At 35.9% G+C, this 15,954-nt stretch overlaps 2 protein-coding genes and 1 long non-coding RNA gene across 3 annotated transcripts; all 3 read right to left on the bottom strand.

The window, feature by feature from the left end:
- Nucleotides 1-404: 404 nt before the first annotated feature.
- Nucleotides 405-3,959, bottom strand: LOC105763792 (3-phosphoshikimate 1-carboxyvinyltransferase 2). Its single transcript, XM_012582144.2, has 8 exons — nt 3,418-3,959; nt 2,582-2,826; nt 1,956-2,109; nt 1,651-1,865; nt 1,457-1,574; nt 1,144-1,354; nt 987-1,048; nt 405-902 (listed from the first exon to the last, which is right to left on the bottom strand). Exons 1-8 carry the CDS (start codon nt 3,757-3,759, stop codon nt 684-686), a joined length of 1,566 nt encoding a protein of 521 aa, XP_012437598.1. The 5' UTR covers nt 3,760-3,959; the 3' UTR covers nt 405-683.
- A 926-nt stretch (nt 3,960-4,885) lies between these two features.
- LOC105763791 (transketolase, chloroplastic) lies at nt 4,886-8,760 on the bottom strand. The gene is made up of 7 exons (XM_012582140.2): nt 8,212-8,760; nt 7,665-7,755; nt 6,956-7,061; nt 6,592-6,874; nt 6,363-6,511; nt 6,124-6,277; nt 4,886-6,001 (listed from the first exon to the last, which is right to left on the bottom strand). The coding sequence occupies exons 1-7, from the start codon at nt 8,686-8,688 to the stop codon at nt 5,042-5,044; spliced, it is 2,220 nt and encodes a 739-aa protein (XP_012437594.1). The 5' UTR covers nt 8,689-8,760; the 3' UTR covers nt 4,886-5,041.
- Nucleotides 8,761-11,046: 2,286 nt separating this feature from the next.
- Nucleotides 11,047-15,919, bottom strand: LOC128035417 (uncharacterized). Its single transcript, XR_008191902.1, has 2 exons — nt 14,667-15,919; nt 11,047-11,237 (listed from the first exon to the last, which is right to left on the bottom strand). It is a non-coding gene; the product is annotated as an uncharacterized LOC128035417 (long non-coding RNA).
- Between the last annotated feature and the right edge of the window lie 35 nt (nt 15,920-15,954).

The following is a 15,954-nucleotide window of genomic DNA, read 5'->3' as shown; positions in this document are numbered from 1 at the left end:
TAACTAAAGAGGTACACGCGTACCTTCTGTTAACATTCATGGACAAATTTTTAATAATAGAAATAGATGAAATTTTTAACAAAATGATCAGTTTACTGTTCAATCTAACATATAATGACTAATATGCCTATTTTCCGAGTGAAGAGAGAAAAATACAATTTAACTCTTAATACAATAACCTCTATGATACTTTTACTGTTAACTCTTTTTTTTTTTTTTTGCCTAAAATCCTTTAATATTTAAGTTCAATTATTTCAAAGTCAAGCTAAGTCGAACATCAAATGAAAGAACTTTTGTAACTTTTATTTTCTCCATTCACAAAATTCAAAATCGAAACCGAGATATTTACCACCCAACTCAACATAATTTATTTCAATTATGCCACTCAATTATAGTACTACTAGTAGCAAAAAAGAATCAATTCTTAATTGAGCAAATATTGTTTAACATAACAGTCTTCATGACAGCGACCAAAGACCAACTACTCACTCATTACAAGTAGAAAAATAAATTATCTAGGAAGAAACGGTAATAAACCCGAGCTGCCGATTGCGGAATTATCAGATTACGAGATGGAACATCGAAGACGAGGTTTGATTGCCTTTCATCCTATGATTTTTAAGGACGGTGGTACAAACCTCTATCTCTCGTGCTTTTCTAGCTTTCTCTAAAGTAAGAGTCATTCAATGCTTCGTAACTCTAGCGAGAACTTCAAAGTAATCAGGGAAGGTTTTCCGGGTACAACCAGGATCCTTGATGGTAACCGGAACCTCAGCACATGCGGCTAGAGAGAATGCCATGGCCATTCGGTGATCATCATAAGTATCGATTGCTGTCACGTTTAATTTCTCTGGTGGTGTGATCACGCAATAATCCGGCCCTTCTTCGACTGTTGCTCCAAGCTGCACCGATATAGTTAAGGGAAGAAACCCGGATTAGTATCACGTAGTGGGATTGTTTTAAGCATAAAACTAGATCAAAACTACCTTCCGGAGTTCCGTGCATATAGCAATCATCCTTTCGGTCTCCTTCACTCTCCAACTTGCCACTGAAGAGAACCAAAGACGATGTTATTTAGGAAAGGTAAATATTAAATTTAATCCGAAGACATTTTCGGGTTCGATTTGAAAAGCAAGATTATACCATCTCTTATGGCAGTTGGACCATCGGCGTAAAGGGCAACAACAGCAAGAGTCATAGCAACGTCTGGCATTTTGTTCATGTTGACATCAATAGCACGCAAGTGTTTCCTCCCTGAGGAATTTCTTGGGGGTCCGGTGACAGTTACACTATTCTTGGTCCAGGTGACTTTAGCACCCATCATCTCAAGAACCTCGGCAAATTTTACATCACCCTTAAATCGAAACAAAAGAACAAGCACAAGTTATATAGTGATGGAATTCGAGGTAGGCCTTAAAGACGGCCATAACAATGGGAACAATACTTCACTAAGTACCTGTAAACTACTTGTTCCGCATCCTTCTACCGTGACAGTCCCACCCGTGACTGCTGCACCCGCAAGGAAGTAACTGGCACTCGAAGCATCACCTTCAACGTAAGCATTTCCGGGAGACCTGAAAGATTTATAAATTTTACTACTCGTCCGAGACCATTCCAGCCATGCAAGTGAGTGCACATTTAGAAACTTACATATACTTTTGACCTCCTCGGATAAAGAATCGATCCCAGCTATCCGTGTGCTCCACAGTGACCCCAAACCTTTTCATCAACTTTATTGTCATTTCAACATATGGGATGGAAATAAGTTTATCAATAATCTCAATTTCCACATCCCCAAGAGCCAACGGAGCCGCCATGAGTAAAGCTGTCAAGTATTGACTACTAATAGACCCAGAGAGTTTCACCTGCAAAATGACCCAAAACAAAAAAATATCGTGAATATCGGCAACAACACTAGAAGCACTTGAACATAACAAAAATGATTTAAACCGTACCTTTCCCCCGGGAAGACCACCCTTTCCTTCTATACGAACAGGGGGACAATTCGTGCCAAGAGTACAATCAACATCAGCACCGAGCTGCTTAAGACCGGTAACTAAGTCCCCGATCGGCCTCTCTCTCATTCGGGGTACGCCATCAAGTACGTAGCTAAAGAGAGACATGTAACATATATCCATTAACTCAAAACCGATACACAAAACAAAGAGCATCAACATATAAGCATATATAGTTCCATGACTATGAAAATGGTAAGAGTACCATGGAGGTCCTGTACTAAGAGTAGGATTGCATTTTGCCTCCTCTACTCAAAAGATGAGAAAATTAATCCCTGTACGCTAGATCAAAGAGCAAAACAGTCCTTCTGTTAAATAATTTCATCCATTTTGCCTTCTAGAATATTAGTCCCTGCCACGCCGGTTTTAACAGTAAAAACGGATAAAAATTTTAACAAAAAGAACCAATTTGCTCTTTGATCTAATATATAGGGACTAATTTGCCGAACAATATGCAATCTAACTCTTAGTATAGGGGCCTCCATGATACTTTTACCCTATCAAAAGCTACTGTCATTCATAAGGAATCATTGACCATGAAACATGATTTTCTTATAGGGACAGACCTCGAATTGCCACCGGCGGCTGTAATAGCGGCAGTAAGTGGTCGCATTGCGGTTCCAGCATTCCCAAGGAAAAGCTCGATTTCTTGACCTTCACCTTTTCCGACTGGAAACTGACCACCACAACCTTCAACAATGGCTTGTTTCTTTTCACCGTCATGTTTCACATACAGACCAAGTTTACCCAAAGCAACAAGCATGTGATGAACATCATCACTGTTCAACAAATTTTCAACCACAGTAGTTCCCTACATATCAAACAAAACATTAAAAACATATAAGGATATAGCATTACCAAGTTTTGAATTTAATCCCTCTCTTTTACGAAAGTTGTGAATTTAATCCATGTACTTTAATTTGGTCATTTTTAGCCTTACTCTTTTTTAAATTTCGGTAACTGCTAAATTTATAAAGTTATTTTCAAAATCTAAAGCTACAAACATATTATCATTCGTGTAATGCTATATCAATTTGTTATTTTACATATTACTAGCTAAAAATCCAAGTATTAACCAATGTGGAAACTTCAAAATTCAAAAGCATAAGGAGTTATAATGATCCAATGCTAGAAAATTGTTTTAGGGACCAGAAATGAATAAAAAAATTTGAGGACCAAAGTAAAATTTTACCATTATACTAACTTAAAAAGGAGCTATATGGGAAATTTTCATTTTGCCCCCTCCCTTAGAGAATATGTGCTAGTAATTGAATATAACCAAAAGGATTCAAATTATATAAACTAAAATTGACAAATTCGAATGAAATTAAAGGGCTAAATCCATAACTTTCGCAAAGTAGAAGGACTAATACCAAAATTTAGCCAATGAAAATCAACATACCTCAGATAAAGCAGCTAAGAGCAGGATCCGATTAGACAATGATTTAGACCCAGGTAACTTAACAGTACCCGAAATTTCATTAATTGGTTGAAGCACAATCTCTGAAGCTCTAGATGGTTTCTCAGCTGTTGCTGTTGAAGCAGAAACCTTCAAAGACCGAACCTTTATTGACCCAAATTTCCCATTGTTCTTCACAACCAAACCCCAAGAACTTGTCTTTCCATTGAGATTTGATTTGAATGAAACAAAAGGAACATGTTTGGGATTCTGGGTTTTTGAAACATTGGGAAGAACACATGTTTTTTGTGTTCCATTGTAGATTTTGCCAACCTGCGTTGCCATCTCTGTCTCAAACACTCACTTTTCTCTTAGAAACAAAGTTTGTAACTTTATTTCTTTAAATTGAGATTTGATGGAGTTTTTGGGATTAAAAAAGGAAGCTTTTTTGGTGATGGTGGTTGTTGGATTGAATTGAGTGGAAGAAGGGTTTTTTCACCAACAACCAAAATCTGAAGGCTAAGAGAAAATGGGGTTGGTGTGGGAATTAGCTTCACCAAACCCCCTCAATTTTAATTGTTGTCTTAATGGGTCCACACTACAGGTACTATTGATATAACCCCAATTTTAATTTGGATTCATTTTAGATCCCAGTTTTTTTATGATTTATTTTAATTTTAATTTTAATTTTAATTTTCGACATCTTTATAGATTGAGATTTGGGTGGGTGGGCGGGTGGGTAGGTAGATATGGGAATTGTTTAATTTTTAAAGCGTGCAAATAACCAAAGTTTGCTTCATTATGCTGGTAGTGGTAAAAGTATCGTGACTTTATATTGGGATATTCTTTTTATTTTATTTCTTTTAACTCAAAAATAGGTAAGTTGTCCTTTATATAAATTGATATTTTGTTTAAAAATTTTATTTTTCTATTAAAATTGATATGACCGATAAAATAATCGAGACAGTTGTATTTGACATATCACATGTATCCTATTTTGATGTACAAAGACTAATTTTAACAATAAAATTGGATGAATTTTTAATAGAAAGACCAATTTACTCTTTGATCTAACGTCATAAAGACTAATTTGCCCATTTTTATGTAGATGTAGCAAAATGCAATCTAAATTTTAATACAAAGACCTCATTGATACTTTTACAATCACATAATCAATGTAATTACTTGATATAATGTAAATTTGAACTTTGGAAAAAATATTGTTAGTAGTGAACTTGATAATTAAGTCAACTTTAGTATCTATTATTTTTTATCAATTTTGATACTTGAACTTGATAGTTAAGTCCATTTTAACATGACAAATATAAAAACTAGAGTGCTACAACGTCAAAACTTAGTTGGCAAGTTCCTAAATATCAAAGTGGAACCAATTGTGAAACTCAGGGGCTAAAAGTAATATTAACCCTTTTTTTTAAAAGCAAAATTATCAACTCTTTCCCACATAGAAGCATTTAAAGCAGCAACAAGTGATGCAAAAACTATGGGAAAATAGTTCAAAGAGGAATTACAAATTCATACACATAGAATCACAAAGCAACATAAGAAAATTGGATGATTCCTTTTATTATTAAAAACAAAAACAGTCACAAAAGGCACCTAACAATGCCTAGCAAAGTTCCTTTGCTGCTGCAACAACAGCCTCTGGTGTTAAACCGAATTCTTTGTATAATCTACCAGCCGGTGCACTTGCCCCGAACCGATCGATTCCGATTGCCTTCCCTTTCGATCCCACAATCTTTTCCCACCCGAAAGTTGATCCTGCCTCAATACTTACCCTAGCTGATACACCAGATGGTAAAACACTTTCTTTGTAGGCGTCTGATTGATTATCGAAGAGTTCCCAAGAAACAAGGGAGACGACCCGAACAGCTTTTCCGCCCTTCCTTAGTTCTTCGGCGGCTTTAGCGGCAATTTCCAGCTCAGAACCAGTTCCGATCAGGATTATGTCGGGGTTGTTTCCTGAAGAATTGTCTGATATAATGTAGCCACCTTTTTCAACCCCCTCGATGGAAGTTCCGGGTAGTTGGGGTAGTTTTTGTCGAGAGAGTGCGATAATGGAGGGTGTGTTTCTGTTGAGGATAGCAACTTTGTATGCACCGGCAGTTTCGTTTCCATCAGCTGGACGAAGCATGAAAACATTAGGCATTGCACGGAGGCTAGCTAAGTGCTCGATTGGTTGGTGGGTTGGTCCGTCTTCCCCGAGACCGATGGAATCGTGGGTCATAACGTAAATAACTCCAGCTTGACTCAATGCAGACATTCTAATAGCAGCTCTCATGTAGTCGGTGAAAACGAAGAAAGTAGCACAGTATGGAATAAGTCCGGGGCTGTGATGTGCAATGCCGTTGCAGATGGCTCCCATTCCGTGTTCTCTAACACCAAACCTAAGATTACGTTCCTCAGGGGTGTCTTGCTGGAAATTACCATACATTTTGAGCAAGGTCATGTTGGAAGAAGCAAGGTCTGCACTTCCACCAAGAAAACCAGGGAGTACTTTAACGAGAGCATTGAGATTTTGTTGAGAGAGGTTTCTGGTAGCATCAGCGGGGCTCTCCGGAGTATATGTCTGGAAATTTGCAAACAGAAAAAGGCTCATTTTACATACGAAGCAAGATTTGTCTAAGAATTCAAGTGTTTGACTAAATTTAGTCAGGACTCAGGACTCGGGACAATAAGAGGGGTACTCACTGGAAGTGCCTTCTCCCATCCGGCCGGTGGTTCACCGGTGATGATTAATTTGAGCTCTGCAGCTTCATTTTTGTATTTCTTCTCGTATTCAGCAAACTTTGCATTCCATTCGGCTTCAAGGGCAGCTCCCTGTTGGACATGGCGACTCCAATGCCTGCAAATACGGGGAGAAAGTTTCGAACTCCAAACAAGAAAACATAATCAAATGCATATATTGAAACCTCTACAAATCCCCTTACCCTTTAACATCTTCGGGTACATGGAATGGCTCGTGTGGCCACGCAAGGTTTTTCCTAGTAGCATCCACTTCCTTGGCACCCAATGCACTACCGTGAACACTGTACGAGTTTGCCTTGTTTGGAGATCCATAACCAATGGTGGTTGTCACCTGCAAAGAACAAGAGGAAGACAGTTTTTACAACCCTAATTCCAACTATAAACTCAACAAGCATCTAGATAATATCTGACCTTGATCAAAGTGGGCTTGTCTTTGACAGCCTTTGCTTCCTTAATAGCAGCACGAATCTCATCATAACCAGTATTCCCATTCTTGACCCAAATAACATGCCACCCAAGCCCCTTAAAACGTTCCTCGACATTCTCGGTAAAGGCAATTTCAGTGTCACCATCGATCGAAATGTGATTGTCATCGTAGAAAGCTATAAGCTTTCCAAGTCCCCAGTGTCCGGCAAGCGAACAAGCTTCGTTCGCAACACCCTCCATTTGACAACCATCACCTAAAATAGCATACCTACAAAAACAAAGATCAATTTATTGTCCATACAAGATATCGTAACACAAGGAACCGTAAAAACTTGAGAAGTAATCATACGTGTAGTGGTCAACAATCTCATTGTCAGGCTTGTTGAACCTAGCAGCTAGGTGCTTCTCGGCTAGAGCCAACCCGACAGCGTTTGCAATACCTTGACCAAGAGGACCTGTATGTAAAATAAAATATACCACATATAAGTACATATGTTTGCTTTATTTATAGTACGAGTCTATGACAATGACATGTTTCTTGACAAAATTCTATATATATAATAACTTTTGCAGAAGTATAACATAATATCAAATTATGGTTTTGATCCCTCAATTATGCTCAAATTTAGTATTTAGTCTCCAGTCCCTATATTTTAATCTGGTATAATTTTGTCCCTCTATGTTTATAATATCATTAATTAATCTAAATAGTTAAATAACTTTTAACCATATGAATTTTTCTTAAAAACACAATCAAAACTTCCAACAATATATATATGCCATGTCAGTATGATGACATAGTATTAAATTATGGTTTTCATCTCTTTGCCATGCTCCAATTTGTGATTTAGTCCCTATATTTTAATCATGTACTATTTTGTCCCTCTATGTTTATAATATCATTAATTATACAAAATACTGATATGAATTTTTCTTAAAAACACAATCACCACTTCCAACAAAATGATATTATAAAGGCAGAAAATCAAATTCCAAGGACTAAATCACAAATTTCTTAATAGCAGAGGGACCAAAACATAATTTGACCTCTCACATACCAGTTGTAACTTCAACTCCAGGAGTTTCAAAATTCTCAGGATGTCCTGGTGTTCTGCTTTGCCATTGACGAAAATTCTTCAAATCATCTTCCTATAACATAATCCAATAACTGTAAAGTTTAGTTCTTTATCCAATAAACAACCTTTTTTCAATTCTTTTAGAGATAAATATCAAAACTATAATGTGTAATGTCATATAAGGACTATGATTTGGGGCAATTTTACACATGAAATTGTGATTTGATCTTATTTTCACAAATCACTAACAACACTATCGAATTAGCACCATTTTATGTTGATATATTATATACACAAACAATTATATTAATCCAATATGAAAATAAATGAATGTATTTATGTATATATACGAACCACAATTCAATTCAAGTTCAAGTTTTATATGTATAATTACACCAAATCAAAGTTTATGTAGTAGTTACACATTGCACCACAGTTCATGCAAAACATTAAAAAGGACTGAAAAGAAATAAACCCAAATCCAATTTTTCACCAAATCGGACATGGATAAAAAGTTTAAAAGCTATACCTGAACACTATCATAACCAGCAAGGTGAAGCAGAGCATATTGCAACATACAACCATGACCAGCAGACAAGACGAAACGATCACGGTTGAACCAATAAGGGTTCTTAGGATTATACCTCATGATTTCATCGTATAAAATGTGACCCATCGGAGCACAACCCATGGGTAACCCAGGGTGACCGGAATTAGCCTTTTCGACAGCATCAATAGCTAAGAATCTGATCGTGTTGACTGATTTTTCCAATAAGGAAGTCTCGGCGGGAGTGCCGATTGTCTCCACGGCAGCGGAACGGACTCGGAGACTCCGGTTTAAGTGCGTGGGAAGGACTCGACGGGAGCGTGGGGTAGTGAGCTTGAGACCGGAGAAAGTGGTGGTGGGAAGTGAAACACGGTAGTCGGAGGATTGGATGGACCCATCGGAAAAGATGGTTCGAGCTAGGAGAGCTTGAGACAGAGTGAGAGATGAAGTAGAGGCCATTGTTGTTTTTTGATCGAGTCGACTCAGCTGAGTGAGGTTGGTGAAAGGGAGATCGAAATGAGTTCAATTGATATATTCGAGGAAGAGGAGGCAAAGTACATAGGCACCAACTTTTTTTGGGTTAACATAACTTTTAGTCCCTAAAATTAGCAATTAGGTTCATTTTAGTGCCTAAACTTGACAGCTAAGTCCATTTTGATCTGGATTCCATCATTGATGATGTGGCCATTTGAGATTGTGCTGCCTCATCAAACTTTTGTACTTACCAAAATGGATTTAATTGTAAAGTTTGGATATCTAAGTGAACCAAAAAAAATAAGTGCAAATACTAAAATGAACCTAATTGCCAAGTTTAGGGGATGAAAGTTATATTAACCCATTTTTATCACTAAGCTATCTTTCAAGCCTAATTAATTCTTTCGAAATGTAAATTATATTCATTTTATTTAATTAATCACACCAAATTATTAAATTTAAAAACATTTTAATTTAATATTTGAAATATTAATATTACATCGATGGAATTTTTCATTAAATTTTTTATTCTACTAGAGCAACGAGTTTTAACGGGATAAATGTTGACAACGAGTTTTAAAGCTGCTCCATACCCAGGACAAGGATCCAACTCTCGACCACTAGTTAAGGTAGGAGAGACCCTTACAATCTCATTTTAACGCTAGTGGTTAACTTTTTCATTAATTTAATTTATCAAATTAAACACATAAATCAAATTTTAAATACGAATATATTTACATAAGCAATTTTAATTCTTACGTATTAAAAACAATAGATAAATATACTAAAACTCAATTAAAATAATTGTAAGTTTAAAAGTAATTTAAAACCTAATTCCTATTATTATTTATACATTAAATCCTTAAATCGAAAAATAATAAGAATTTAAAGATGATATATATAATTAAGCAGAGATGAGTTTCCGTCCGAAGTAAAGCCTTGCCTTTTAATATATTTACCCTTTTAAACCTTTACAAATTTATGAAATAATAAAATTATTCTTTCAGTCTCTCTAAAAATTTATTATTCAAATTTGGTCCCTAAACAATATTCTAACTTCCGCTTTACTAAAGCAATCTGTTTCTACCAAATCAAAACCCCCCAATCTAAGGGTCAAAGCAGCATCTAGATTGGTTAGTAATACCAAAATTATTTAAAGCTTAGCCGCCTCATTATAAAGTAAATAATTATAATTTAATTGGACCAACATTATAATGGCATCATAGAAAAGGTTGTTGAAATTTCAATTTGGTTGTTCGGTGGTGTTGGTCAAAGAAGATGACCAACATTTTCTCTTTCTCAATATTTCTTGCAAAACTGCATAATTTTATATAATTTCTTCAAATTTTGCTGCAAATTTTAAATATTATATAAAGTGATATTTAACCCTAAAATTTGATAATTTATTTCAGCTTAATTCTTAATTTTGTGGCCATGTTTTCTTTTATTATTTTTAGTTTTATTATAATAATTTAATTTTTTTTGTATTTTTAAAGTTTATATAAAAATTTAAAATCTTAAGTGACGAAAAACACAATTTAACGAAATCCAAATTAAAGAATAAAATTGAAAAGAAAAAGTAATTAAATTCCAAGATTAATATGAATAAAAATTTAAAGACCAAGTTAATATAAGTTACCAAATTCCAAAAAATTCCAAATTTTGAGGCTGATATGAATAAAAAATTTGAAAAATCAAATTGAAAAAATTATCGATTTAAAATTATATATTAATGTACTGGAATCTAGATTATGAAACAGTAAAAAGAATAATATAGTAAATATATTTATTAAAAGTTAATATAAAAATAAACCCTAGTAGCCAAGAGTGCTATCCCTGGTATCCTAGCGAAAACAGTGGTTGTTGCGGCTTGGGATGATGGAGAGTGGTGGCAACGACGGGTTTGGGGGAGACGAGATCTCCCTATTAGCAGAGGAACTTATTCAATTATCGGTTAAAAGCTCGATGGTGGAACCAAACAGAAAACCTACTTTGATCTTTACTGTCTGGACAAAGAAATCCTACAATCTGGATAGCTTCAAGGCGCAGATGAAAAGTATCTGGAAAACAAAGAAAAAAGTTGAGATTCAATCGGTAGGGCAAAACCTTTTTTTGATAGTGTTTGAATTGGAGGAAGACTTACAAACTATTATGGAAGGTCAACCCTAGTTGTTCAGGAAAAACTTAATTATCTTTGATCGATTGACTAAACCAATGGAGAGAGATCAAATCAGGCTTGTTTCATCCTCTTTTTGGATCAAAATTGGGCCATGCCTACCAGAATTTGATAAAAAAATATCTTTTGCATGCTATAGGAGTCACTTTTGGAGGCGTTCTCAGATCTGAAATCAATGGTGAGTTATGTCGCCTTAGAATTAAATTAAATGTGCAGAAACCCCTTCGTAGGGGTATATTTGTTTCAATAGGTAATGGGAATAAATTTTGGATCCCATTCAAGTATGAAAAGCTACCGACATTCTGTTTTGGGTGTGGTAGATTGAGGCATTGTCTCCATGAATACTTGGAAATAATTCCTGCAGAAAAAAACAGAATTAGAGAAGATCCACCTTTCTCTTTGGCATTAAAAGCAGAATTAAATTTGGTTGGAGGGGAGAGTTTAAAGTTTAATGCTCTATCAAAAAAACTACAACCATAATGTTCGTATATAGGAAATATTGAGGAGAATCAGGAAGCGCAGTCATATAGTGAAAAAAGAAGTGATAAGATACAAGGAGTAAAAGAAGATTTTTGGTTGACAGCAACAGGAACAGGGATAAAGATACAAAATGAGGTTGAAAGCAATGAGGAAAAAATAGAGAAAAGTAAAACAGATGAAGATATACTGAAACCAGTCAGGAAAGCAAGTTGGAAAAGAATTGAATCAATGGGAATGACGAAATATTATGAAGCAGAAAGTAAATCGCAAAAAAGGAAACTGGCAGAGATTGTATATGATGATTACGGTTCAAAAGAGACTCGGGAAGATACAACTAAAAGGATAAGATATGGTGGACAGGATTTTATAAGGGAGGTTGAAACCATTTCGTTGGTAGAAAATCCCAATCAGAATAGATCGGCGGCTGCCAAAAGGCAAGCCGACCGGACGCAATGAAAATTATATGCTGGAACGTCCGTGGATTGGGGAGTCCACGGGCAGTACGAAGACTTCAGTTTTTACTGAAGCAAAATAATCCCCAACTGGTCTTCTTCATGGGGACTAAAGTTAATGGAAAAAGTATGGAGAAAATAAGGAGGATGTGTGGTTTTATAAATGGGTTTGATGTAGGAATAGTGGGTACGCGAGGAGGGGTTTGCCTAGCATGGAGAGAGGAGGTTCAGGTTAATCTTAAAACTTTCTCAACAAGCCATATTGATGTGTTGATCAAAGAAGAATGTGTTAATAATGAATGGAGATTCACAGGCTTTTATGGGTCACCTTACTCACAAAATAAAATGCCTCATGGAATTTACTAAGAGTTTTGGGTTAGGAACAAGATCACCCTTGGCTAGTGAATTGAGATTTTAATGAAATAATGTACTCATTTGAGAAAAAGGGAGGCCAGCCGAGGGAGGAGAAAAGGATGGCAGGATTCCGTGAAATCTTGAAAGATTGCCAACTTATAGACGTGGGCTACTCGGGAGCATGGATTACATGGGAGAGAGGGAATCAACCAGAAACGAATATTAGAGAAAGACTGGATAGGGGTATTGCGAATGAAAAATGGATGGAACTTTTTCCAAGAGGCAAGATACATCATTTAACGTCTTCACTTTCAGATCATTATTCCATTTTAATCAGCACAACTAATGAAAGCAGATTCAAAGGAATCCCAAGTTTTAAATTTGAAGCATGGTAGACCACAGAGGAATCGATTGAAGAGGAAATCAAGAAATCATGAGAGTCCTCAAATGGATCTATTTTTGAAAAGATTGAAAAATTACAGATCAACCTGTCAAAATGGGAAAAATCAATAAAGAAGATACGAAAGGGGTTGACGGAAAGACTCACAAAGGAGTTAGGAGATTTAATGGAGAAAGAACGAGATGATGATATAATGGCGCAGATAATTGATACGAAAATTCATCTGAATGTGGAGATTGATAAAGAGTAAATGTATTGGGAACAAAGAGCAATGGCCAATTGGCTTAAGCTAGGGGATAAGGATAAGGCATTTTTCCATAAACATGCCTCAATGCGGAAACGAACCAACACAATAAACAGGTTGGATACAGATGATAGAAATGAAATTTTTGAGGAATCAGAAATAAATGAGACTGCAACGAATTATTTTCAGAATCTATTTTCGACTAACGGAGTAGGAAATCTATCCCACCTTTTAACATGCATTAATAATAGCATTTCTTCGGACATCAACACAACCCTTTTGGCAAAATATACGGCAGAAGAGATCTTTATTGCAGTAAAAAGAATAGGACCCACCAAAGCACCAGGCTATGATGGCTTTCCGACACTATTTTTTTAAAAATATTGGCATATTGTGGGTAAAGATATTGAAAACTTTTGCTTGGAAGTTTTGAATAACGGAAAGGATTTCAAAGGTTTAAACCTAACTGAGATTATACTTATTCCGAAGACCTCTAATCCCATAAATCTTGTTAATTTCAGACCCATTAGTCTATGCACAGTTATATATAAAATTATAGCCAAAATTATTGCCAATCGTCTTCAGGAATTTATTGGAAGATGTATAGATAATGCTCAAAGTGCATTCGTTCCAGGAAGGCTAATATCAGACAATGTGTTGATAGCCTATGAAATTCTACATACACTACGTCAGAAGAGAACGGGGAAAAAAGGATTCATGGCAATAAAGTTGGACATGAGTAAAGCTTACGATAGAGTTGAATTGGCATTATTAAAGGACCAATGGGAGGAAAGGCAGTGTTTTCAAACCTACTAGAGGACTTCAACAAGGTGACCCACTTAGTCATTTTCTTTTTCTGATTTGTAGTAAATGACTTTCTTCCTTACTTAGGATTGCAACAAGAGAGGGTTTGATAAAAGGAGTTAAGGCTAGTAGAAGGAGCCCGACAATTTCACACTTACTATTTGCAGATCATTGCATTTTGTTTGGTGAAGCTACAAAGAACAGAACAAGGATTTTAAAAGATATTTTGAAGGAGTATGAGACTTGTTCCGGTCAATGTGTGAATTATAATAAGTCCACGATCTTCTTTAGCTCTAATATAGTGGAAAAGGATAAAGAGGACATCTCGATCGAAATGGGAATAAGGCGCTCGACAAATATAGAGAAATATTTAGGACTCCCAAATATGGTAGGAAGGCAAAAGAAAGAATCTTTTCAGAACCTCAAGGACAAGATTAAGCAGAGGATTGAAAATTGGAGTACACGATTTCTATCTCATGGGGGAAAAGAGGTTTTCATAAAATTAGTACTTCAAGCAATACCAACTTATGCTATGACATGTTTTCTGCTACCAAAATCGCTATGTGGGGAGCTTGAAAATGTGTTTGCTAGATTCTGGTGGCAAAAAGGTAAAGGTAAGAAAGGAATTCATTGGTGCCAATGGGAAACAATGTGTAGTCCTAAAGAGGAAGGAGGTATGGGCTTTCAGAATATGGCTCAATTTAATATATCATTACTAGCTAAACAAGGATGGAGGATTATTAATAATCAGAATGCTCTTGTTACGCAAGTATTTAAAGCCAAATATTTCCCAAATGACCATTTTTTAAATTCCCATTTAGGAAATTCTTGTTCCTACTTGTGGAAAAGTATTTAGGCAACTAAAGCCTTATTGACAAAAAGACAATGTTGGAGGGTGGGTACGGGTACTAGTATATCTATTAATGATGCTTGGATTCCAAATTCAGTTAATTTTAAATTATCAACAGAGATCAATTCTATGCGCGAGTCCAAAGTTAATGAGTTGATCGACAGTAATAATAGACTTTGGAAAAATGAGCTGATAAATAGTACCTTCACAGAAGAAGACGCTGTAAGAATCCTTCGAATCCCTCTGGCACGAACACCTTATGAAGATTTTCTCATTTGGGGAGGTGAAATGTCGGGTGAATTCACGGTCCGAAGTGTCTATAAACTATTACAGAGTTCGGATGAAAATCCTAGAGCTTATGCTTTACAAACCATCTACAGAAAATTCTACAAAAAACTTTGGAGCCTGAATCTACCAACAAAAATAAAGGTTACAATATGGAGGCTTTCAAGGAATTATCTGCCTACAAAGGTAAATATGCAGCACAGGAAGCTAGCAGTCAACACAAATTGTCCCCGATGTGAAGAAAGAGCTGAAACAATGAACCATTTATTTCGAGAATGCCCTGTTACAGTAGAAGTATGGATAACACTATCATTTCAGAATATTATGATGAATCAAAACACGGACTTTGTACAGTGGCTTATCTAGGTGTTTGAGCAGCTCAACCCTTGTCAAGGTCACCTTTTCTGCTGCACACTTTGGGCCATATGATGAGATTGAAACAGAAGAGTACACGAAGAAAAAGTCAGAAATGGAAAGGAAATTACAAATTTTATAAACAATTACATTACTGAGCTAACTGGTTTTGAAAAAAGAGACCCAGTAATAATAACAGAAAACAAAAGATGGAGGTACCCACAGTTGGATTTCATCAAGATTAACTTTGACGGTGCATACAATGAGAGCCAGAACCGGTCAGCTTCAGATATTGTGGCCAGAGATGCGGAAGGAAAAGTTCTTTTATCTTGTTCAGAAATCCACAAAGACATATCCTCTGCTCTTGCTGCTGAATCAATAGCCCGTTGGAAAGCAGTCCAAGTAGGAGTCGAAAAAGGGATGGCAGTCAATTATCTTTGAAGGAGATTCCCTCGTAATAATAAAGAAATGCAACACAAAGGGTCAAGATCGATCACTGGTAGGGGCATATATTTATGATATCCAACAGAAAATAAAAGGCTTAAATAATATCAGATTTCAACCTACACCAAGATCTGCGAACAATCTTGCACATATTCTTGCAAAAGAAACGCTAAGAAGAAGAGAGGAAATATACCTGGAAATGGAGGTCCCTGCGTATGCTGAAGATCAAACAAGGTATGATGGGGTGTACGAACCAGATTAGGAAAGCTTCAGGAGATGAAGAATGGAAGAGAGAAAGTTTCAAAATAAAAAAGAAAATGAAGCGATTTACAAGGAAAGTTTTGAAAATTGAAATCGTCAAAAGGACATTGAAATGACATAAAGAGGAGAAGATAGATTTCAGTAAAT

The sequence above is a fragment of the Gossypium raimondii genome, chromosome 12 (genome assembly GCF_025698545.1).
Source record: "Gossypium raimondii isolate GPD5lz chromosome 12, ASM2569854v1, whole genome shotgun sequence".
NCBI classification, from domain to species: Eukaryota; Viridiplantae; Streptophyta; class Magnoliopsida; order Malvales; family Malvaceae; genus Gossypium; species Gossypium raimondii.
This window is presented reverse-complemented; position numbering and strand designations above follow the sequence as displayed.